This window comes from Scomber japonicus, chromosome 8 (assembly GCF_027409825.1).
Source record: "Scomber japonicus isolate fScoJap1 chromosome 8, fScoJap1.pri, whole genome shotgun sequence".
Classification (NCBI taxonomy): domain Eukaryota; kingdom Metazoa; phylum Chordata; class Actinopteri; order Scombriformes; family Scombridae; genus Scomber; species Scomber japonicus.
Window position 1 is genome coordinate 15,475,494 of NC_070585.1, and position 26,261 is coordinate 15,501,754.

The following is a 26,261-nucleotide window of genomic DNA, read 5'->3' on the forward strand; positions in this document are numbered from 1 at the left end:
TAAAACAGTCAACATCTACTGTAAATGTCAAAGTCTGGCTCTTTGTCACCAGCTGCCATTCTCCACCAGTCCTCCAGAGGCCCCCAGACTTTTCTACCTATTTTCAGTAACGCTGAACTGTGTGGTTAGTGTGTCTTTGGTTAGTCTGTACTGTAATAGTGAAAGTTCATCATTCATCAGTCCCCTGTTAACAACTGAACAATCTCCATGACAACGAAGCATCTAAAAAATTACCAATTCATTGGTCCTTTTGCAAAGATTTTATTTTTGTTTTGGTTAAATATGTCAAAAGCTGCAAATAAAATGGCTGTATTTCAACTTAACACTGAAGATTTTAACTACTATCAACTTCACCAAGCATCTGTAAAAATGAGATATAATTCATGAGTCATACTTCTGGCTCTTACATTTTTCTCATTTACGTTGGAAACACTTTGACAAGATGTTCAGAAAAAAGAGAAAGCAGATGTATTTTGAAATTGATTAAATGTACAAACTGTCCTTTATGGTTACACCACTGTTGCTGTAATTAGATCAACATGCAGTATCATTTCAGCAAAGCCACACATCAGTCTTTCCTATTAAAATATATTTTCAGCACTAATGCAGTGACACAAAAGAAAAATCTAAACACTTAACAAGTATGATCACAGGCAGAGCCGTGCAGATCTGTAGGATTTATCACTAAAGGCAGCAGTACACTGATGATTTCAGGATAAGTCTGTTTACTTTTAAATCTTTATTTAAAAAAAGATGCACTGAGCCCACTTTCACCAAGTCAACAACTACTGAAGTGACCTGAGAAAAAAGTGTAATTAGGCTCCATTTGTGATACTAGAGCCTAGGTTACTGTGATCAATTCAGCTGACACTCATTTGTTCATGAAGGTTCACAGTGAGCTGCTGAGCTGTGAACACTGTGGCAGAAATAGTTTTGTAAAGATTAACAACAGGTGAAAGATTTTACAATTACATTTGATACATTTTATATATTTATAGCTACACAGACACATGGCCAATCACTGCAGAAGGTGAGCAGAGAAAACTATCGTGATAGTTTCACAAAGTTAGCATTCAGATGCAGAACTTCCCAATTCAACCATTGCAAAGGAGTCCTCTGGATGGTCCATCGTTGATGGTACGGTGGAGGTTTCAGCTTTCTTATATTTCTTCTTCTTCCAAATAAAATAGATGCAAATCCCAGCTAACAGGAAAAGACCCACAACTGCTGGTAAACTATATACAACCAGCCAGTTAACTGTTCAGATACAGAGACACAAAAATCACATGTCAGGTTTGCACATTAACAATAAAGTTTATATTCACTAACAAAAGTACAACAAGCAGTGTCTGTTTGGTGAAAAACAATTGTTATCTGCATGTATGATGTGAGTGAAAGGTTTAATGTACAATTTAATGTCACTCTGCTTACCCCCAGTGTCTCTGTCAAGACAGGGTGAGTTTTTAGCTGAAAACAACCACTGTGATATGTTTGACACTGTCTCCTTACCCTCAGTGGAGGTCTGAAGGTCTGTGCTCGTGATTGGAGGTGTTGTTGGTTCAATACACAGGGTGTTACTGGCTGCGTACACCCACTGTGATATATTTGTCCCATTGGATGAGGTACAGTTGATGAATATGAAGCCTAAAGGCAAACAAAAAGATCAACAGTGAATAATGTACAGTATGATCATTAATTATCAAGTTGATTTCTAGTTACGTTGTGTCTCACCACAGGTAGATATCATCTTTTCTTTCGAGACACTACTGATGTGATTCCTGACCGAGCAGACCAGGAGTCCTGACACATCTTGTTTCAGAGTGATGATGTTGGTCTCATTACTTCCAGAGAGGAGCTGATGGTCTGTCAGTGTGTGTCCATTCAGAGTCCAGCTGTACTGAGGACTGTCTCCTCCCTCAGAGGAGCAGGACACGCTTATCTCTCCCTGGGACAGACACTCAGAGGCCAGACGGACAGAGGACACAGGAGCTGAGAGACACACACACAGATTACTTTTGTTTAATGTGGCCATAAACATATTCAGTGTTTACAATGTAAATTCATATAGAGAAGTACAGAATTAAAAGCTTCAGGAAGTGCAGCGTTAAACTGTAGTTATGTAACAGCAGAAGACTTTGAGTATTTCATGTGAAATATTTCATATTTTTTACAAAGGTAAAATGAAGAAATAGTATTTGTATTGTAGTATGTGTGAAAGTGTTGTTTCATTTTCCAACATGTATTTTGAATTGTTTTATCTTTATTTCAAATGATATATCTTTTGGTTTATTGTGAATAATACAAATTAAATTGTAAGTTATTTACCTTGAATAGACAACTGAAGAGTCCGCTGTCCTGATTCCTTTCCAGTTGAATCAAATATTCTAAGTTCATATTCAGCACCATCAGACCAGTTCAGATTATTTATCCTAAATGTTCCATTACTGGGAGTAAAGACAGATCTGTCCTCCATCCGATTAAACACAATCATATTATTTTTCACATAAAGTATTCTTAATGTTTTGTTTTTAATCCATTGGTAGTTCAGTATTTTTGAGGCACTGTCCATCAGCTGGATCACCACAGTTCCTCCCAGAGCTCCATAACACTGAGCTCCATCCTGTCTGCCGTCACAGTGACTTTCAAAACCTGGAAACATAGAAAAATACATTATTAAAAAATGTTATTATCACAAATGTGATCATTTCATTTCTACTAAAACCATAACAATGTTCTATGTATATTAATGTTTTAAAATAAAAACGGGTCCGTCTCTCTCACACAACAGGGCCCCATTTTAACGATCTATAATGCATGGCGTGAAGCGCATGGCGCAAGTGCCTTTGGGGTGGATCCAAATCCACTTTTGCTATTTTAGTCATGATTTTAGCCGGCCATGGTCTAAAAGGGATGGACTTAAGTCCCCTCATTAATCACAGGCGTGTTTTGGGCGTAACACGCGGTAAACCAATCAGAGTGTCATCTCCCATTCCCTTTGATATCAAGGAGCGCTGTCACTTTGGTGGATTGCTATTATAACATTTACCCAGCAATGTGTTATAACATGAGTTACTTTTGCTGAAAGGAAAGTTGGCTGATGAGCTGCTAACCTCACATTTAATTCATATAAAGGAAGAATATGGAGATATAACCAACCAGTCTGATGAGTGTAGAGGTGTGTGTGGTTATACTGCAGCAGCCTGGTGTCATCAGCTGATTTAATAAACAGATACACATAGCAACGCGCTAACAATGCGCCTGACCACACCTGGCGCACAGACTGGTGCTTGTGCATTTGCTATTTAGACAACGTGGGCGCAGGGTGAGAAAATGACAACTACACCAGGGGAAACTAACAAAGACACATGAGCCACGCAATCGCTTTCCTCTTCCTCAAAATAGCAAACTGACTGTGTGTGTTTGTCTACATATACAGAGCTTTATTTTTAGAGATCTGAATTTTTCCAAAAATAGAAAATTATATATTTATGGGGAATTTGTATAAAATGATGCACAACATATCTTGAGTTAACTCTCAGTAATTCCTGTAGTGCTTCCATTAAAACACACACACACACACACACACACACACACACACCACACACACACACACACACACACACACACAGTTAGTATGAGCACGATATAGCTCACTGTCGTCAACTTGCATAGAGCAAGGCTCACTGTCGTCAACTTGCATAGATCATCTCTTTACTAACAACCCAGAGAAATGTTCAAAAGCATTGTCTGTACCTGTAGGATTTAGTGACCACAACACAATTGCACTAACCATAAAAACAAAGGCACCGAAAGCTGGACCAAAAGTAATACTAAGGAGAATTTGTAAAACTTTCTCAGAAAAAGAATTTACTGATGATCTAAAAAATGTAAACTGGCACACTGTTATGGACTGTTTACACCCTGAGGCTGCATTAGTCACCTTTATGAATTTATTCTTAGCTATTTGTGATAAACATGCTCCCATTAGGAAGCTATCAGTGAGATCAGTTAAAGCACCCTGGATGGACAACAAACTAAAAAGCTATATTAGAGAAAGAAACTTAATAAAGAAGTCTGCTATTGAAAATGGAAGCCCAGAGGAATGGCATGCTTACCGTGCACTGAGGAACAAGATCACTAAAATGAACAAACAAAAGAAAAAACAATACTATAGATCTAAATTTGCAGAGTGTAGGGATGATAGCAAAACAATGTGGAGAATACTTAATGATGTTGTAGGTAAAGGTAAAGTAAATAATACATAACAAAACCAAAGGATATTGCAAATTATTTCAACGATTATTTCATTAAAAAAGTTGACACAATCAGATCTGAAATGTTGCCTGGGCACGGTACGCTTTCAGATTCCATTATCAAAAAAAGATTATGTGGGGCAAGGAATGCAAGTTTAGTTTCAGTATGATCAAGGAAGAGGAGCTAGAGAAACTTCTGTTATCAATTAAATGTGATAATCCCTGTGGCATTGATAATTTAGATGCCAGATTATTGCAGTTATCGGCTAGAATAGTGGTGAGGCCAATTTTTCATATTTTCAAATTGTGTTTCGATGTATGTGTCTTTCCTCAGCCGTAGAAAGTTGCAAAGATTACGCCACTGTCGAAAAATAATAGGGAGCCTCTATCAGGACCTAACAGTAGACCGATTAGTATTGCCTGTTTTAGGCAGAATTATGGAGAAAATCCTTTTTATCCAAATTCAGAAGTATTTAGAAGAAAATAGCATTAATTCTGAGCACCAACATGCTTATAAAACAGGCTATTCGACCTGCTCAGCCTTAACATCTCTTACGGATCATTGGTTAAAAAGTATTGATGAGAAATTAATTGTAGGTGCAGTGCTGTTGCTTTTAGCGCAGCTTTTGACATTATAGATCATGAGTTGTTACTCAGAAAGCTTTCAGCTTACAAGTTAAATAATTCAGCTCTCAAATTATTAAAAAGTTATCTGTCTAAAGGACAATAATGTGTGATGTTTAATGGCTCCCTCTCAAGTATTGTGATGCTGAATAGTGGGGTTCCACAGGGGAGCAGCCTTGGGCCGCTACTATACTCCATCTTTGTTAATGACATGCTATATGCATTAAAGCATACAGGTGCAGTAATTTACGCAGATCACACGACATTGCATGTCTCTGCAGAAAACATTACATCTGTGAAAAAGTTACTTCAACATGAATTAATGCTAGTTTCAGAGTGGGTTTTGGAGAATAAGCTAAAGCTGAATGTCTTGAAAACAAAGTGTATGGTTATTGGCTCTAGTCATGCACTCAGGTCAGAACCAAAGCTGTGTCTTTCGATACGGGGCATTGATATAGAACAGGTCAGCGAGGCCAAGCTGTTGGGAGTAATGGTTGATAAAACTCTATCTTGGTCTAAGCATATCATAAATATAGTGTCCAAAATGAGCTTTAACATCCCTAACATTAGAAGAATAACTTACCTTCTCAACAAATCAACGGTTAAACTATTAATTAATGCCTTAGTTATTTCTCATCTAAATTACTGCCCAATAGTTTGGTCCAGTGCCTCAAAAAAGGACCTTTTTAAACTCCAGCTTAATCAGAACAGGGCAGCACGCCTTGCTCTGAGGTGCTCTATGTGAGAAAGTGTTAGGAATATGCATAGAAGACTCGCATGGATGCTGGTGCAGGAGAGACTGGTTTATGGTCTTATTATGTTTTTGAGAAAGACTTATGTGTCACATAAACCTTTTTCTTTTTTTTCACAACTTCACCTTGCCTTTGCCTAGAAGCAATGCACTCAAAAGGTCAGTTCTGTATAGAGTTGTAGCTCACTGGAACAGTCTCCCCCCTCATGTGATCACAACCACTGGAATGTCGAGTTTTAAAGTCAAACTGAGAGAAGCTGTGTTTAGTTATAATATTAAGTTGCAATAGCCTACTATTAAATTAGGAAATCATGTTAAGTTGAACTCAAGCAGGTTAATACATTTGCGTTGAACAACTTGGTACGTTTTATGCTTCAGGTTACCTCATGAATACTCTTCTATAATCATGTTTACTCTTCTATAATCATGTATACTCTTCTATAATCATGTATACTCTTCTATAATCATGTATACTCTTCTATAATCATGTAACTCTTTTATAATCATGTAAACAACTATATTATTCCTCTTGATCATGTTAACACATTTACATTGCACTCCTTAATATATATTTCTATAATCATGTTAATTCAGGATGAATGATGTTATGTAATTCTTTGTATAAATGATGTAATGATGTAATTGTTGTAATAATTGTTTGATTTAATGTGGACCCGAGGAAGAATAGTCTTCATCTCTATGAAGACTAATGGGGATCCAAAGGATACAATAAACAATGAACAATATAATTGAGTGTTTTTGTTTGTTGTTTTATTGCATTTTTTACATAAGTTTCTGATTTAATAGATTCATCTTTAGTTTCTAACTGTACTTTTTACTGTTAAATTGATCTCAAATATACTATACTATACTACTCTTTTTTTTGTTTTTTGTCCTGTTTGCTTGGTTTTTTCAACAATTATTAAAAACATGATAGACCAAAGAAAAACAGAAATGTCACTTTTAAGTTGCTGCAGCTTTCCATTGACTCTACGACTGCATTTATAATTAGAAGTGATCAATAAACCACAGTTTCTAGTCTATTTGAGCTGCATTGCACATCACTGAAACGCTTCTCACTGTACTTGATCCTACAACTGCATAAAAAGTCATATCTGCATGACATGTTACTCACAAAATGTTAAATCCAATATTAACATATCAGATAGTGAAACAGCTCACCATGAGAGACTCCCAGCAGCATCACCAACAATCCAACCACAGCTTTCATGTCTCCTCACTGTTCAGCCTCTGTTGACCCAGTCAGCAGCTTTGAAAGCAACTTCTTTACTTTATTCAGTAGAAAACATGAACATCCTACACTGATCAGCCTGAAATGTTTTCTGTTAGTCGTCAACCTCTGATAAGAAGGTGTGAAAAACAGAGTTCTGTTTCCGCTACACTTTTTATAAATGGAGAGGGGGAAGGGAAATGAACCTTGACATTGTCACGTACTTAGCTACTCACCGAACAGAAAACCACACACCATCTTCTTTTACTGGTCGTTACGTTGCCATGACCTCCTTATCTCCTCCATCTGTATGACTAGTGGTTAAGGTTAGGGTTAGCTAACCCTATTTTTATGTTTCCTTCTTTCCTTACTGACACAGTATTTAGCATATGACAAACAAAACTCTGATCCTACATTCTACACTGACATTTACATTTCACTTGGCAGGTGATTTTGTCCAAAGTGGAACACACATGAGATACAATCCAAGCTACAGGTGACAGTGATGTTTGATCTCAGTCATGCAGTACCTAGCAGCTGTTTTCTACTGCATTTCAATTCATTTTAATGATGGTCAAAGGACGTCAGGACAACTGAAAACATAAGACACAAACTGCAAGACTGATTGGTCTTTTTGTATGCAAAAAAAAAAAGATTGATTTTAGTGAATGAGGCCGTATTCCGTATTCAACAGCTGGTAGTTTTACATGTAAACTGTCTATTTATTCTCATGAGGAAAAGATTAAATGTCATTTTAGCACAAATACATCTCTGGATCATCATGTTTGCATCACAGCTGAATATAAAATGAATTATCCTCACTGCTTTACAAAAAAACCCAACTCCTTCAAACTTCAAAATGTTCACCTTCAAAGCTTTTCTGAAGATACTGGTTTGAGTGATTGTTTGTGTCTCAGACTGACCACAGATCCAGTTCCTAAATCAGAATAGAAACAGTTGTGGGAAGTGTCATATATCCTTCCAAAAAGTCAAGAGAAAGATGTGTCTTGTTGGTCAGGTGGTTAAAGCCTGGTAGAAGTTCACCAGTAATATTCATCATGTCATCCTCTCCCTCTCTCTCTATGTGTTTCTCAGTAGGTTCTGTCACTCTCCAGCTGTACAGAGGACTGTCCCTGCCCTCACAGGAGCAGAGAGGCATCCATCACTGACATCAATCACTCAGATGACATTTGGTCTGACATAGAAAAAATACTGTTAATATCTAAAAATATGATACAGTCCAATATATCAACTCCATGAACTATTAACAGCCATACAGGTTAAATTTCATAAGCATTCATTACAAGACTGTTAAACAATAAATATATCAGTTTAACTTATTCACATCATGAATAGAGATATTTAGTTTCAAGGTTTATTATTGTATTGAAAAATAGTAAAAGTTCATATTAACATGTCACCAAATCTCCTTACTTATGTCCCCTGTTAACAACTGTCCATGACAACATAGCAAACTCAATCTACTGAGGAAGAACACAAGATGTAGCTTAAAGCCTCTAAAAAATTACCAATAAATTGGTGCTTTTGCAAAGATTTTTTCCCTCTCTTATCAAAAAAGACACAAATGAAATGACTGCAATTCAACCTAACACTGAATATTTCAACTATTTTCAACTTCATCAAGCATCCACATATCGTCAGCCTCATAGCATAATTGCCTAAGTCATTTTTTGGCCAAATTGAGATATCTGCCTAACTTTACTCTCCTACCACTGCTGCATCATCCTGTATGTCTGCCTATGTCCTTGGCCAATCACAACACTTATTATAAGCCAAAAACACTAACTGCCTAAGTCATCTCTTTGACTTAGGCAGTTATGATTCAAACAAAATGGCAGAAAGAATGAGCTGTTCCTGTTTAATGATGAAACATCAAAATTCCTCACATCACCACAAAGCAACCAAATCCCTAATCAGAAAGTTTTTGATAACTTTTCATCTCCAATGTCTCAAGATGTTTCTGAGTGAATTTGAAGTCAGTCGGATTAAATCCCTAGGAGGAGTTTGTTAAAGTCCGAGGTGTGGAAAACGCCAAAATCGCGCATATTTTTCAAAATGGCCGACTTCCTGTTGGAGTGAGGGTATGGGTCCAAGAGACTTTTTTTTGTGTCTTTACAAGATACATATGTGTACCAAATTTCGTTTGTCTATGTCAATCTGACTTGAGGGGCTCAATTTTTTTTCAATTTTCAAGGGGGCGCTATTGTATCCAGTAGGTGGCGCTATGGAGCTGACACAGTATTGATGCATAGACGTGTTCAGGGTGGGACCCTCTACATGCGTGATTAATTTGGTGTAGATCGGACGATGTTTGTATATATATGTAATGTGATTTCTAAAAAATGTGTTTTTTCTTGTTTCCCAAAAACATTGAAATATGACTTAGGCAATTATGCTATGAGGCTAACGATATGTAAAACAGTCAACATCTACTGTAAATGTCAAAGTCTGGCTCTTTGTCACCAGCTGCCATTCTCCACCAGTCCTCCAGAGGCCCCCAGACTTTTCTACCCATATTCAGTAAAGCTGAACTGTGTGGTTAGTGTGTCTTTGGTTAGTCTGTACTGTAATAGTGAAAGTTCGTCATTCATCAGTCCCCTGTTAACAACTGAACAATCTCCATGACAACGAAGCATCTAAAAAATTACCAATTCATTGGTCCTTTTGCAAAGATTTTATTTTTGTTTTGGTTAAATATGTCAAAAGCTGCAAATAAAATGGCTGTAATTCAACTTAACACTGAAGATTTGAACTACTATCAACTTCACCAAGCATCTGTAAAAATGAGATATAATTCATGAGTCATACTTCTGGCTCTTACATTTTTCTCATTTACATTGGAAACACTTTGACAAGATGTTCAGAAAAAAGATAAAGCAGATGTATTTTGAAATTGATTAAATGTACAAACTGTCCTTTATGGTTAAATCGCTGTTGCTGTAATTAGAATAACATGCAGTACATATCATTTAAGCAAAGCCACACATCAGTCTTTCCTATTAAAATATATTTTCAGCACTAATGCAGTGACACAAAAGAAAAATCTAAACACTTAACAAGTTCTAAAAAATGATTTACATTACAAAGTACACAAATGTCTTCTTCATTCTATGATCACAGGCAGAGCCGTGCAGATCTGTAGGATTTATCACTAAAGGCAGCAGTAAACTGATGATTTTATTTATATCTACACAGACACATGGCCAATCACTGCAGAAGGTGAGCAGAGAAAACTATCGTGATAGTTTCACAAAGTTAACATTCAGATGCAGAACTTCACAATTCAACCATTGCAAAGGAGTCCTCTGGATGGTCCATCGTTGGTGGTACGGTGGAGGTTTCAGCTTTCGTGTATTTCTTCTTCTTCCAAGTAAAATAGATCCAAATCCCAGCTAACAGAAAAAGACCCACAACTGCATTTAAACTACATACAAGCAGCCAGTTATCTGTTCAGATACAGAGACACAAAAATCACATGTCAGGTTTGCACGTTGACAACAAAGTTTATGTTCACTAACAAAAGTACAACAAGCAGTGTCTGTTTGGTGAAAAATAATTGTTATTGGCATGTGTGATGTGAGTGAAAGGTTTAATGGACAATTTAATAGGGTTATATCACAACCACTGTGATATATTTGTCCCATTGGATGAGGTGCACTTGATGAATATGAAGCCTAAAGGCAAACAAAAAGATCAACAGTGAATAATGTACAGTATGATCATTAATTATCAAGTTGATTTCTAGTTACGTTGTGTCTCACCACAGGTAGATATGTTCTTTTCTTTCGAGACACTACTGATGTGATTCCTGACCGAGCAGACCAGGAGTCCTGACACATCTTGTTTCAGAGTGATGATGTTGGTCTCTTTACTTCCAGAGAGGAGCTGATGGTCTGTCAGTGTGTGTCCATCCAGAGTCCAGCTGTACTGAGGACTGTCTCCTCCCTCAGAGGAGCAGGACACGCTCATCTCTCCCTGGGACAGACACTCAGAGGCCAGACGGACAGAGGACACAGGAGCTGAGAGACACACACACAGATTATTTTTGTTTAATGTGGCCATAAACATATTCAGAGTTTACAATGTAAATTCATATAGAGAAGTACAGAATTAAAAGCTTCAGGAAGTGCAGCGTTAAACTGTAGTTATGTAACAGCAGAAGACTTTGAGTATTTCATGTGAAATATTTTATATTTTTTATTAAAAAAAATATTTGTATTGTAGTATGTGTGGAAGTGTTTTCCAACATGATTTGTAATTTGGATTGTTTTATCTTCATTTCAAATGATATGTCTTTTGGTTTATTGTGAATAATACAAATTAAATTGTAAGTTATTTACCTTGAATAGACAACTGAAGAGTCCGACGTTCTGAGTCCTTTCCATTTGAATCACTGATTATAAGTGTATATTCAGCACCATCAGACCAGTTCAGATTATTTATCCTAAATGTTCCATTACTGGGAGTAAAGACAGATCTGTCCTTACTCAGATTAGACACAATCATATTCTTTCTCACATAAAGTATCTTTGATGTTTTGTTTTTAAACCATTGGTATCTCAGTATTTCTGAGGCACTGTCCATCAGCTGGATCACCACAGTTCCTCCCAGAGCTCCATAACACTGAGCTCCATCCTGTCTGCCGTCACAGTGACTTTCAACACCTGGAAACAGAAAAATACATTATTAAAAAATGTTATAATCACAAATGTGATAACTGAATTAACAACCATGATAATATTTTATATAAATTCATGTTTTAAAACAGAAACAGCTCTGTCTGTCTCAGACCACAGTTAGTGTTACACAGGTCTGTTAGTTAATAGTTTATTTCCCTGTAGAGCATTTTGTCATTTAGATTAGTCTAGTGTTACTAAATTAACCTCATATATTCATCACAAACTCATTTTGTATGTTTTTCCACATATACAGAGCTTTATTCTTTCAGATCTAAACTTTTCCAAAAATAGTAAATTATATATTTATGGGAAATTTGTATAAAATGATGCACAACACATCTTAAGTTAAACCCTCATTAATTCCTGTAGTGCTTCCATTAAAAACACACAAACGCATGAGAGCATGATATAATTGAGTGTGTTTTCGTTTATTTATTTTTTTTTTTTTAACTTAAATTTCTGAATCCTCAGGAAAGAAGTTGCCTACGTTCACCCTAAAAGTATAATTTAAAACATTCACCTTTAGTATCTAACAACTTCATTTTTACTGTTGAATTTTTACATTTATTAAAAACCTGATGGACCAAGGACAAACAGAAACATCAGTTTCAAATTGCTGCAGCTTTCAACTACTGCATTTATATTTAGAAGTGATCAAGAAACCACAGATGGTTTCTAGTCTATATGAGCTAACAGAAAAAGACCCACAACTGCTTGTAAACTTTTTTATATATGTTTTGGTTTATTGTGAATAATACAAATTAAATTTGAAGTTATTTACCTTGAATAGACAACTGAAGAGTCCGATGTTCTGAGTCCTTTCCATTTGAATCAGTGATTCTAAGTGTATATTCAGCACCATCAGACCAGTTCAGATTATTTATCCTAAATGTTCCATCACTGGGAGTAAAGACAGATCTGTCCTCCATCAGATTAGACACAACCATATTTCTTTTCACATCAAGTATTATTAATGATTTGTTTTTCAACCATTGGTATCTCAGTATTTCTGAGGCACTGTCCATCAGCTGGATCACCACAGTTCCTCCCAGAGCTCCATAACACTGAGCTCCATCCTGTCTGCCGTCACAGTGACTTTCAACACCTGCACATTTTAAAACAGAAGTTGTAAAAAAGTAAACAATTTTTATCCTTAATTTTCTACAAAATGAAAGAAAAAAAGACAACCCATCGATTAGTGTGTTCTAGTTACTTTTCAGATTAATTCATTTATAAACATGACAGTGCAGATACTACTACAGTATATAAAATGTTTAAATTAACTGAAACACATTATCATAGTCATCATAATAATATATATGATAATATATCATGACATGAGGCCATTATACATAATTAGTACTAGTAAAAGTTAATTACCTTTATTATTAATTGAGTATTTTTATACTGTTTTATTTCTTTTTTTTTTTTTTTTCATTTTAAATGATCTCAATACTTCTTCCACTGGTACCTGTGATTATAAAACAGTTGGTCTCAGCTAACAGTACAAAAACAATAATTCATTTGTTAATAAGTTAGCTTCACACAGGACATTGTTGCCACACAATGAAGCTTTGTGATTTGTGACGCCAAAATATTTCCTTACATGCACATACTAAAATTTGCTCATAATACCACTACAAATAAATACAATAAAACAATATTTCTCTTGGAAAAACATGTTATAATTGTGATCACTATTCAGCACTAATTCAATGAGAATACAATATGCACTGCCTGGCCAAAAAAAAAGTTGCCACCAAAAAAACACACTCTTTGGACAGTGCTATGATCTGGGGTTGCTGCAGTTGGTCAGGTCTGGGTTCAGCAACATTATGTGCCCAAAGAATGAGGTCAGCTGACTACCTGAATATACTGAATGACCAGGTTATTCCATCAATGGATTTTTTCTTCCCTGATGGCACGGGCATATTCCAAGATGACAATGACAGGATTCATCGGGCTCAAATAGTGAAAGAGTGGTTCAGGGAGCATGAACCATCATTTTCACACATGGCTTGTCCACCACAGAGTCCAGACCTGACTCCAGACCTTAACCCCATTGAGAATCTTTGGAATGTGCTGGAGAAGGCTTTGCACACTGGTCCTCTCTCCCATCATCAATACAAGATCTTGGTGAAAAATGAATGCAACACTGGAAGGAAATAAATCTTGTGACATTGCAGAAGCTTATTGAAACAATGCCACGGTGAATGTGTGCCGTAATCAAAGCTAAAGGCGGTTAGAGTGTGTGACCTTTTTATTTTGGTGGCAACTTTATTTTTGGCCATGCAGTGTATATTGCATATAACTCGAAATGACCAGAGATTTGATCATTCAGTCAGTTCTGATCTTTGGTTAGTTTGGTAAGTTTGGTAAGATGGTTGTCACAGTCCAAATAAAACTGAATTAACTTTTGTGCTCTCAATTGATATTTTCAAAATTCTGATTTGGATCTCATTTTTATAAAATTGATCAGCATTTAGTTAGTCAACCTGTGATTGTGTGAAGTTAACATACAGAAAGCTTTCAGATTATTGCAATATCAAAACATTTACTGTCACTCATTCATAGCATGTTGTGTGTCATACTCACTAGTTTTAAATGCACAGGTTATGCATGTCAAACTAATCCCTGAAATCTTAGTTGTCAGTTGATTCTTGTTAAAAGTATTTATTTGGTCAAAGCTTTTCCAGCCTGAAACAGTATTTAAGCTGCATCACTGAGGAGGATGTCAAACTCTTTATATTGAGTACAAGTTATGTCTTGGCTGCATAAAATCATCAATAATGATTATGGTACTAATTTAACATAAAACATGTTATTAGCACACTACCAAATCCAATATTAACATGTCAGATAGTGAAACAGCTCACCATGAGAGACTCCCAGCAGCATCACCAACAATCCAACCACAGCTTTCATGTCTCCTCACTGTTCAGCCTCTGTTGACCCAGTCAGCAGCTTTGAAACCAACTTCTTTAATTTATTCAGTAGAAAACATGAACATCCTGCACTGATCAGCCTGAAACGTTTTCTGTTAGTGACTGACCTTTCATAGAAAGGTGTGAAAAATAGAGTGCAATATTTAGCTACAGTTTTTCTAGGTGGGGAGGGGGAAAGGAAGTGTGACTTAATATGGTCACTGTTTACAAGACAGAAAACCACACACCTTCTTCTTTTTGTTGCTCTGACTTCCTCATCTCCTCCATCTGTATAATTACTGTTCTTCTGTTTTTATATTTCCTTCTTGTAATTCTCTACAGTCACTGACATGCTAATTATTCTATGATAAACACAATTCTGATCCTATACTGTACACTGACATTTATATTTTTACTTGGCATGTATTTGGGCTTTTCTCCCAAAGCTGCATGTACACAAGAGACAATCCAAGCCACAGGTGACAGTGATGCTGAATGTCAGTCATGAGCATATTGTCCTGAGCAGGAAAGGATCACTGACCTTAATCACTCCAAAGACCATGGTTCAACATAGAAAAAATATTTTAATATATAACAATAATCTAATATCTAATAATATAAATGTGGCTTAAAGGTCATCCTCAAAAGTTTTTATTCACAATACAGAAAAGGAAACAGGATTGTATGTAACTGGTCATCTGGGCTTCTCATTAACATTGAGAACTGTTTGACCTATGTTTCTATTATTGTTCAAGACAATTGTCTTAAAACAATTGAGACAACATTCTATGTTGAGCAATTTGTGTAATTTTTGTTTCCCCTTTTTAAGAACAACCAGTGTATGGACTAGAAACTAGAAAAATGGGGGCAGTGGCCTAAGCAGGACACTAGGTACTCAACTTTTAGCAGAAGTTTGGAAATGTGAAAGACTCATTGCACACCGCTGTGAAGGAAATGAAACAAACTTCAATAGTCAGGTATTTTTGACAGTGTTGATCTTGAAGACACATAGGAGACACAGTAAATACTATTAATAATAACAATAATAATAAACAAAAACAAAGTTGCTTGTACTTGACTTGTAGACTTTAGGCTATATGATTTTCAGTCCAACACTAGACAGAAACTGAATCTAAGTTATTATTTATCCCATCTCACTCTTACTATCAGACGGACTCTGCAGTGTTACATTTACAGCATCATCTTCGCATTATGTGAAAACTCCATTCACAATCTCATATTTAAAACTCTTTTAATAAACATTACAACTAATCGCACATCAGTGATTCATTTTTGGTCTCTGGGTTTCAGCACTAATATCTAAGTCCCATTTCTATCATTTATATATTATGTCAATTATGAGCATCAGTCTATTACAATAGTTTGCAGATCAAACTTTTTTTTTTTCAATTTTATTCTGATGTTACCTCAAAAATAAAGCTGCTGCTACTAAAATTAAATTAACATGCAATATATCAACATTCCAGCAAAGCAACATTTCAGTCTTTTCTATTAAAGCTTAAAGTTATGTTCTCTCTTGTGTCTTGTAGTCTTTAGTTCAGTCCGTGGTGATAGTCATTCTCAGTTAAAAATCATACTGAAGGCTTCTCTTTGACGTTATTTACATGAGCCTGTAGAAAGAAAGAAAAAACAGAATATAGTTCAATTATTCTGCAAATAATGTAAAACATGAGGCTTTAATGTTTTTACCAACACATTATTTAGTGATTGAAATTCTTTTATTGTCTAGTAATCAGGAATATATAGAAAAACTTACAGTTATGTTTATAATGCAGTCTGTGGTGAAGAGTCCTTTGGCTTGTAGTGATGCCCACTTTTCTTGTTACCACAGCAAAACCGCCGTACAACAATCACCAATATCACTACCAGTATGAGAACACCCAAACCTGAACCGACTAGGATCCAGATGAGCAACTTGCTTTCTGGGGAGGAGAGACCACACTGGTAATTATACAGTACATACACATTGCCTGTATAGCACTTAAGGGTAACTGTTTGTCAACCCGGGTATTATTCATATACAATTTATTCACCACCACAACTGTACACATTTATGTAGACTGAGCACACGCTGGTTTGTTATGTGGTTCCATTTCAGTTTAGCATGTAGCAGAAAACACAACAAGACGCTCAACTCTTCAAACTCTGAAAGTTTCCAAATTGCACAGACAAAAAGAAAAGGTACACACTATCCATAACCAGGTGGAATGTAACTAAGTATATTTACTCAAGTGCAGTACTTAAACACAAACTTGAGGTACTTGGGCTTTACTTTTACATTACATTGGTAGTTCTACTACAGTTATACTACATTTCAGAGGGAAATGTGTCCTTGTGTCCTCTACTACATTTATTTACCACTTACACTTACTTCCAATAGTGGAGGAAGTACGCAGATCCTTTACTTCAATAAAAGCACCAACACAGCAATGTAAAGATACTTTATTACAAGTAAAAGCCCTCCATGAAAAATCCTACTTAAGTATGTACTAGCAGAAAAAAAGTGTTCTTAAAGTTTTAAAGTAAAAATGTATTTCCTCTGAGTTTGGTCTGTCTGACTTATATATTATTATAAATGACATTATGAGATTACTGTTGCATCAATGTGTAAGCAGCATGTTACTGTTGAAGTTGTTGGAGGTGATTAAAAACACTCTTCATCTAACTAAAATCAGCATGAAAAACTTTGAAATCTATAGCTATCCTTAGAGTGTGGAAGTGCTGCTACGTCGTTCACCACAACAGCCACAGAGACTATAAGAGGAAAACATTCTGGGCCCCATCAGCGCACAGCGGATGGCGGGCGTGGCCCATGTGTCTTTGTTAGTTTCCCCTGGCGCTGTTGTCATTTTCTCACCCTGAGCCCACGTTGTCTAAATAGCAAACGCACTTGCACCAGTCTGTGCACCTATGGGTGTGTTGGTCTCAAAATGAGGTGTGGTCAGGCTCATTGGTGCCACGTTGCTTTTTTGAGGCAGAGGAAAGCAATTGTGCTACTGACCATAAAAAAACAGGTCTAAAGTCACTGGCGCATATGTTACTGTTATTTAAGGGGCGCATCATCAAGAGCCCAATATGCTCCTATAGGCGGGTATATAGGCAGCAGCACACAAACATGCAAAACATCACTAATAAAAGGACCACAATGTGAATTCGTATTATGATGTACATCAACATATTAAAAATACATGTCATATTAGTTAGTCAGTAATATTTATCAGATTTAATTAATTGTAAAAAAAATGGAGAGCGCTGTTGTGGACAGTCCTAACAACCTTTGAAAGTCTGTAGCCTCTGAGATGGTGCACAGAGCGCAGTGCCATTACACACAGCCACTCACTGTTTATTAAATCAGCTGATGACACCAGGCTGCTGCAGTATAACCACACACACCTCTACACTCATCAGACCGGTTGGTTATATCTCCATATTCTTCCTTTATATGAATTAAATGTGAGGTTAGCAGCTCAGCCTACTTTCTTTTCAGCAAAAGTAACTCATGTTATATTATTGAAACGCATTGCTGGGAAAATGTGCAGTTATAATAGCAATCTACCAAAGTGACAGCGCTCCTGGATATTAAAGGGAATGGGAGATGACACTCTGATTGTGATTGGTTTACCGCGTGCCACGTGCTTCACGCCATGCGCTATAGATCGTTACAATGGGGCCCTCAGTGTTTCATTTCAGTTTATATGCTTTAAGACAAGTGTTTGAGAAGGTTTCTGTTGAAGTGAAGTGAAGTTATAAGCTATAGCAGGTTCACACTGTGTACAACAGAAGTGCTTCGTAAGTATTGTAACCAAAAATCACAATGCACAAAAACATGAGAATAAAACCCTAGTTGACAAAGTGCAAAAGTTCTCTTCACACAAAGAGTTGCTGTGACTGCTGAGCAGTGAACGCCTCTTTTACAAAGCACCTTTCATCTTGGAAACGTGACAGTGCTGAAGCAAGTTTACCCACAGGCTATTAGTGAATATGATCAAACATGCACTGTTCACCATATTTCTAAATGGGTCTAAATCATCAGAGCATGAATTTTTAAAAAAGCATCAGTGCACTTTCAAGCATATTCTCAAACGTTCTGCATTCCTGTCATGCAATGCAAGACTCAGGTGTATTTTCTTCTATTTTCACATAGATTTTTAGTCATATATTGCAAATTGTACCTGAAAACCTCACCAGATTGAATAACTTTTTTCAGAGATATAATCTCTCTGTATTCATTTGGACTGAAACATTGTTCTGCTTTCATCAAATACTTATATCACAGTAAATACTGACTGAAAATCTGAACTAGTCAACTGCAGAGCAGTATAGTTTATGTCAGTAGATAAAGTGCACAACATGTATTATATTAAAACGTAAGTAAAGTAAAGGAGGAGGTTTTATTAAGTAGTACTTGCCTTGAACATCCAGTTTCACATGAAGGTTAAACACCCCGTTCCCATTTTCATCAAAGCCATGTATGATGTATTGACCTACATCACTCCTCTCCATGCTGTTGATCTTGAACGTCCCGTTGCTGATAAAAACTTCAGTTCTGTTTTGAAAATCTTTAAGTATATTCACCTTTCCGTTTTTCAGTTTGAAAACATTTTCTGATCCTTTCTTAAAGTGCAGCTGAGATATATTGGACATCATCATTTGGATATACACAGGCTGTCCAAGAGTAGCAGAGCACAGAGTTGCATTCTTTGTGGCATTACATTTAGTCTCAGCAGGTGTAAGGAAAGCTGGGAAAATATGATCAAAAGAATATGCAGATTAGTTTAAATTATTAATTGTTTACACATTTTCATGTCAGATTTATAAAGTGTTTTAAAGATAAGCATCTTACCATGCGTTAGTCCAGTCAACATCACAAGAAGAATAAGTGCTTGCTCCATATTCTTGTCACCCAGAATATCACTTAACACTTTAAATGGATGAATGAATTCCAGAGAATGTAGAAAGAATGATAGAACGGGATAGTAAACCTCAGTCCGAAGGTGGTGCTAGGTACTGAAAGGAAATGGTAACTGAGTGTCAGTTTCTCAGAGCAGTAGAAAGGCAGGAAATGAAAAAACCGTCTCACTTCTGCTTGCGAAAACACATCTGTAGCAGCGTAGTGTGGTGTACTGATCGTGGTAAATAAACAGCATCTGAAGATTTTTTTCAAATTTCTATCTCTGTCGAAATCACGTCTTTAAAATCTCAAACTTGCCGTGGTCACCGTCATGGGACTGGGATGGCAGTTTCAACATCCTCAAAATGTGATGATCACAGTTGGCATAGGGGACTTTGATTTTTGTTTTGTTTTCAGGGCCCTTCCTCTTGATCCTTTAAGAAAAATGGAAATGAGACTTGGGCACATGTGAGTGATGGACAGAGAGTAAAAGAAATCTAAATTCAGAAATCTTCTTGTAGTTTACATTTGAGGGTGGAGATCTCAGTCAGTGCCCAACACTTGGTCCTTGGTATACTGGATACTTATATGAACTAGTAGACATGCCACAGATATAAGTGAGTGGTTGGGGGGTGGGGGGATATAACAACCTCTTTCTAATAACCTAATTTGAAATTTAAAGTTTTCTTTGTAACTTTTGTAATAGCAACACTGTTCAGTTCAGTACCACAACAGTGGATTGTCAGTAGACGTATACACAGATGGTTAAATCACTGAACTGACAAGTCACAAGTGACAATCCCTGTGATATTATACTGAGAAAATTATAAACTGTGAGTTCACCATGTAGTGGTTGGATCACTCTTAACAGAAGAGACAGCTCTTTACCATACCACACCCTTCATCAGTGTGACAACACTTCCTTATTTCTAATTCACATGTGACTCTAACTAACCAATCAGACACTAGTCATTTACAAAAAGGTTTCTTCTACATATTTTCATTACCATTTTGGGAAGTCTTAGCTTCCGATGACCTCTTAATAGCCCAGCCTATGCTTTTTTAATAAAATAACAGTGGCCTATTAGACCTCCAAACAATACTGATGAGAGTGCTGAGAGTGAACCAAAGCAGTAAAGTTGCATGTCATAAAATCACAATAAGCTAAAACATCTTCAAAGTCTGCACAGGGTGAACTTAAGTGCTCCTTTTATGTAAGTTTGTCACCTCAAGCAACTCCTTTTACATTACACATTTGTTCTGTTGTTAATATAAACATATTGACTAGTACAGTTTTAAAGGCAACAGCAATGAACTGATTAAGCTTGATGGTATAAAACTTCACACATGCTGAGATCCTGTGATTTCCTGTGGTTGTTTGTTGACATACTCATGTTCAGAGGACTTGAGGCGCAGCAATGTTTTATGTTTCAGATGAGAAATAATTACCTGCTCTTCACACCATTTTATTCTGATGACCTCAACAATATGGTTAGACAGCTGCTGCTGTTATTAGATCAACATGCAGTACCTAACATTTCAGCAAAGCCACACATCAGTCGTTGCTATTAAAACATATTTTCAACACTAATTAAGAAAGAAAAGAAAAATCCAAAGACTTTAAAAGTATAAAGGAATAAGTATATAGGATACTGGTCTGAGTGATGGTTTTCGTCTCAGACTGGCCACAGGTCTAGTAACACTCGTGGGAGGTGTCACGTAATGCTCCAAAAAGTCATGAGAAAGTCGGATGTGTCTTGTTGATCAGGTGGTTGAAAGCTTGTTTAAAGTTCACCAGTAATATTTGTCATGTCGTCCTCTCCCTCTCTCTCTTTGTGTATCTGAGTGGATTCTGTCACTATCCAGCTGTACAGAGGACTGTCCCTGCCCTCACAGGAGCAGGAAAGCATCCATCACTGACATCAATCACTCAGATGATCTTTGGTTAGACATAGAAAAAAACATTTTTAATATCTAACAATATAATACAGTCCAATATATGAACTCCATGAATTAGCAACTACCATACAGGTTACGTTAAACAATAAATATATCTAACTTATTCACATCATGAATAGAGATATTAAACTTCAAGGTTTATTATTTTACTGAAGAATAGTGAAAGTTCATCATGCATCAGTCCCCTGTTAACAACTGAACAATCAATGACAACGAAGCATCTAAAAAATTACCAATTCATTAGTCCTTTTGCAAAGATTTTATTTTTGTTTTGGTTAAATATGTCAAAAGCTGCAAATAAAATTCAACTTAACACTGAAGATGTTAACTACTATCAACTTCACCAAGCATCTGTAAAAATGAGATATAATTCATGAGTCATACTTCTGGCTCTTACATTTTCTCATTTACATTGGAAGAAAGAGAAAGAGAAAGCAGATGTATTTTGAAATTGATTAAATGTACAAACTGTCCTTTATGGTTACACCACTGTTGCTGTAATTAGATCAACATGCAGTACATATCATTTCAGCAAAGCCACACATCAGTCTTTCCTATTAAAATATATTTTCAGCACTAATGCAGTGACAGAAACACTTAACAAGTTCTAAAAAGTTATTTACATTACAAAGTACACAAATGTCTTCTTCATTCTATGATCACAGGCAGAGCCGTGCAGATCTGTAGGATTTATCACTAAAGGCAGCAGTACACTGATGATTTCACAACAAGTCTGTTTACTTTTAAATCTTTATTTAAAAAAAGATGCACTGAGCCCACTTTCACCAAGTCAACAACTACTGAAGTGACCTGAGAAAAAAGTGTAATTAGGCTCCATTTGTGATATTAGAGCCTAGGTTACTGTGATCAATTCAGCTGACACACAAAGATTTTACAATTACATTTTATACATTTTATATATTTATAGCTACACAGACACATGGCCAATCACTGCAGAAGGTGAGCAGAGAAAACTATCGTGATAGTTTCACAAAGTTAACATTCAGATGCAGAACTTCACAATTCAACCATTGCAAAGGAGTCCTCTGGATGGTCCATCGTTGATGGTACGGTGGAGGTTTCAGCTTTCTTGTATTTCTTCTTCTTCCAGGTAAAGTATATCCAAATCCCAGCTAACAGGAAAAGACCCACAACTGCTTGTAAACTACATACAAGCAGCGAGTTATCTGTTCAGATACAGAGACACAAAAATCACATGTCAGGTTTGCACGTTGACAACAAAGTTTATATTCACTAACAAAAGTACAACAAGCAGTGTCTGTTTGGTGAAAAACAATTGTTATTGGCATGTGTGATGTGAGTGAAGGGTTTAATGGACAATTTAATGTCACTCTGCTTACCAACAGTGTCTCTGTCAAGACAGGGTGAGTTTTTGGCTGAAAACAACCACTGTGATATGTTTGACACTGTCTCCTTACCCTCAGTGGAGGTCTTAAGGTCTGTGCTCGTGATTGGAGGTGTTGTTGGCTCAATACACAGGGTGTTATTGGCTGCGTACACCCACTGTGATATATTTGTCCCATTGGATGAGGTACAGTTGATGAATATGAAGCCTATGGTGAAGGAAAAAGATCAACAGTGAATAATGTACAGTATGATCATTAATTATCAAGTTGATTTCTAGTTACGTTGTGTCTCACCACAGGTAGATATGTTCTTTTCTTTCGAGACACTACTGATGTGATTCCTGACCGAGCAGACCAGGAGTCCTGACACATCTTGTTTCAGAGTGATGATGTTGGTCTCTTTACTTCCAGAGAGGAGCTGATGGTCTGTCAGTGTGTGTCCATCCAGAGTCCAGCTGTACTGAGGACTGTCTCCTCCCTCAGAGGAGCAGGACACGCTCATCTCTCCCTGGGACAGACACTCAGAGGCCAGACGGACAGAGGACACAGGAGCTGAGAGACACACACACAGATTACTTTAGTTTAATGTGGCCATAAACATATTCAGTGTTTACAATGTAAATTCATATAGAGAAGTACAGAATTAAAAGCTTCAGGAAGTGCAGCGTTAAACTGTAGTTATGTAACAGCAGAAGACTTTGAGTATTTCATCTGAAATATTTTATATTTTTTACAAAAATTATATTTGTATTGTAGTATGTGTGAAACTGTCCTTTAATTTTCCAACATGATTTGTAATTTGAATTATTTTATCTTCATTTCAAATGATATATCTTTTGGTTTATTGTGAATAATACAAATTAAATTGTAAGTTATTTACCTTGAAAAGACAACTGAAGAGTCCGCTTTCCTGATTCCTTTCCATTTGAATCAATGATTATAAGTTCATATTCAGCACCATCAGACCAGTTCAGATTATTTATCCTAAATGTTCCATTACTGGGAGTAAAGACAGATCTGTCCTCCATCCGATTAAACACAATCATATTATTTATCACATAAAGTATTCTATGAAATGGTTTGTTTTTATACAATTCGTATCTCAGTATTTCTGAGGCACTGTCCATCAGCTGGATCACCACAGTTCCTCCCAGAGCTCCATAACACTGAGCTCCATCCTGTCTGCCGTCACAGTGACTTTCAACACCTGGAAACATAGAAAAATACATTATTAAAAAATGTTGTAATCATAAATGTGATAACTGAATTAACAACCATGATAATATTTTATATAAACTCATGTTTTAAAACAGAAACAGCTCTGTCTGTCTCAGACCACAGTTAGTGTTACACAGGTCTGTTAGTTAATAGTTTATTTCCCTGTAGAGCATTTTTTCATTTAGATTAGTCTAGTGTTACTAAATTAACCTCATATATTCATCACAAACTCATTGTGTATGTTTTTCCACATATACAGAGCTTTATTCTTTCAGATCTAAACTTTTCCAAAAATAGTAAATTATATATTTATGGGGAATTTGTATAAAATGATCCACAACACATCTTAAGAACATTAATTCCTGTAGTGCTTCCATTAAAAACACACACGCAGTTAGTAAGAGCATGATATAATTGAGTGTGTTTTTGTTTGTTATTTTATTAATTTTTTTTAACTTAAATTTCTGAAACCTCAGGAAAGAAGTTGCCTACGTTCACCCTAAAAGTATAATTTAAAACATTCACCTTTAGTATCTAACAACTGTCATTTTTACTGTTGAATTTTTTGAACTGTTGCAATTTATTAAAAACTTGAAGGACCAAGGACAAACAGAAACATCAGTTTCAAATTGCTGCAGCTGTCAATTGACTCTACGACTGCATTTATATTTAGAAGTGATCAAGAAACCATGGATGGTTTCTAGTCTATTTGAGCTGCATTGCACATCACTGAAAAGCTTCTCACTGTACTTGATCCTACAACTGCATAAAAAGTCATATCTGCATGACATGTTACTCACAAAATGTTAAATCCAATATTAACATGTCAGATAGTGAAACAGCTCACCATGAGAGACTCCCAGCAGCATCACCAACAATCCAACCACAGCTTTCATGTCTCCTCACTGTTCAGCCTCTGTTGACCCAGTGAGCAGCTTTCTTACAAACGTCTTTACTTTATTCAGTAGAAAACATGAACATCCTACACTGATCAGCCTGAAATGTTTTCTGTTAGTCGTCAATCTCTGATAAGATGGTGTGAAAAACCGAGTTCTGTATTCAGCTATACTTTTTATAAATGGAGAGGGGGAAGGGAAATGAAACTTGACATTGTCACTTACTTAGCTACTCACCGGACAAAAAGCCAGACACCATCTTTTTTTACTGGTCATTATGTTGCCAAGACTTCCTTATCTCCTCCATCTGTATAATTAGTTGTTCTATTTTTATGTTTCCTTCTTGTACTTCTCTACAGTTACCAACATAGTATTTAGCATATGACAAACAAAACTCTGATCCTACATTTTACACTGACATTTACATTTCACTTGGCAGGTGATTTTGTCCAAAGTGACACACACATGAGATACAATCCAAGCTACAGGTGACAGTGATGTTTGATCTCAGTCATGCAGTACCTAGCAGCTGTTTTCTACTGCATTTCAGTTCATTTTAATGATGGTCAAAGGACATCAGGACAACTGAAAACATAAGACACAAACTGCAAGACTGATTGGTCTTTCTGTATGCAAAAAAAAAAATTGATTTTAGTGAATGAGGCCGTATTCTGCTTCTTTTAGAACAACAGCTGGTAGTTTTACATGTAAACTGTCTATTTATTCTCATGAGGAAAATATTCAATGTCATTTTAGCACAAATACATCTCTGGATCATCATGTTTGCATCACAGCTGAATATAAAATGAATTATCCTCACTGCTTTACAAAAAAACCCAACTCCTTCAAACTTCAAAATGTTCACCTTCAAAGCTTTTCTGAAGATACTGGTTTGAGTGATTGTTTTTGTCTCAGACTGACCACAGATACAGTTCTTCAATCATAATAGAAACAGTTGTGGGAAGTGTCATATATCCTTCCAAAAAGTCAAGAGAAAGATGTGTCTTGTTGGTCAGGTGGTTAAAGCCTGGTAGTTCACCAGTAATATTCATCATGTCATCCTCTCCCTCTCTCTCTATGTGTTTCTCAGTAGGTTCTGTCACTCTCCAGCTGTACAGAGGACTGTCCCTGCCCTCACAGGAGCAGAGAGGCATCCATCACTGACATCAATCACTCAGATGACATTTGGTCTGACATAGAAAAAATACTGTTAATATCTAAAAATATGATACAGTCCAATATATCAACTCCATGAACTATTAACAGCCATACAGGTTACATTTCGTGAGCATTTATTACAAGACTGTTAAACAATAAATATATCAGTTCAACTTATTCACATCATGAATAGAGATATTTAGTTTCAAGGTTTATTATTGTAATGAAAAATAGTAAAAGTTCATATTAACATGTCACCAAATCTCCT

General features: G+C 36.2%; 1 protein-coding gene across 1 annotated transcript; it reads right to left on the minus strand.

The window, feature by feature from the left end:
• Positions 1–1,916: 1,916 nt before the first annotated feature.
• LOC128362724 (uncharacterized) lies at positions 1,917–23,276 on the minus strand. The gene is made up of 5 exons (XM_053323569.1): positions 23,016–23,276; positions 22,794–22,928; positions 10,642–10,899; positions 2,563–2,649; positions 1,917–1,945 (listed from the first exon to the last, which is right to left on the minus strand). The coding sequence occupies exons 1-5, from the start codon at positions 23,221–23,223 to the stop codon at positions 1,917–1,919; spliced, it is 717 nt and encodes a 238-aa protein (XP_053179544.1). The 5' UTR covers positions 23,224–23,276.
• Positions 23,277–26,261: the final 2,985 nt, after the last annotated feature.

Bases quoted from the DNA above. Each gene is read 5' to 3' on its own strand.
- LOC128362724 (XM_053323569.1), bottom strand. From the start codon at position 23,223: ATGAGCGTGTCCTGCTCCTCTGAGGGAGGAGACAGTCCTCAGTACAGC. The intron at 2,650-10,641 runs GTGAGACACAAC...CTATGTTTCCAG, and splicing joins AAAGAACATATCTACCTGTG to GTTTTGAAAGTCACTGTGAC. The intron at 1,946-2,562 runs GTGCCTCAAAAA...TGTCTGTCCCAG, and splicing joins GGTGATCCAGCTGATGGACA to GGAGAGATAAGCGTGTCCTG.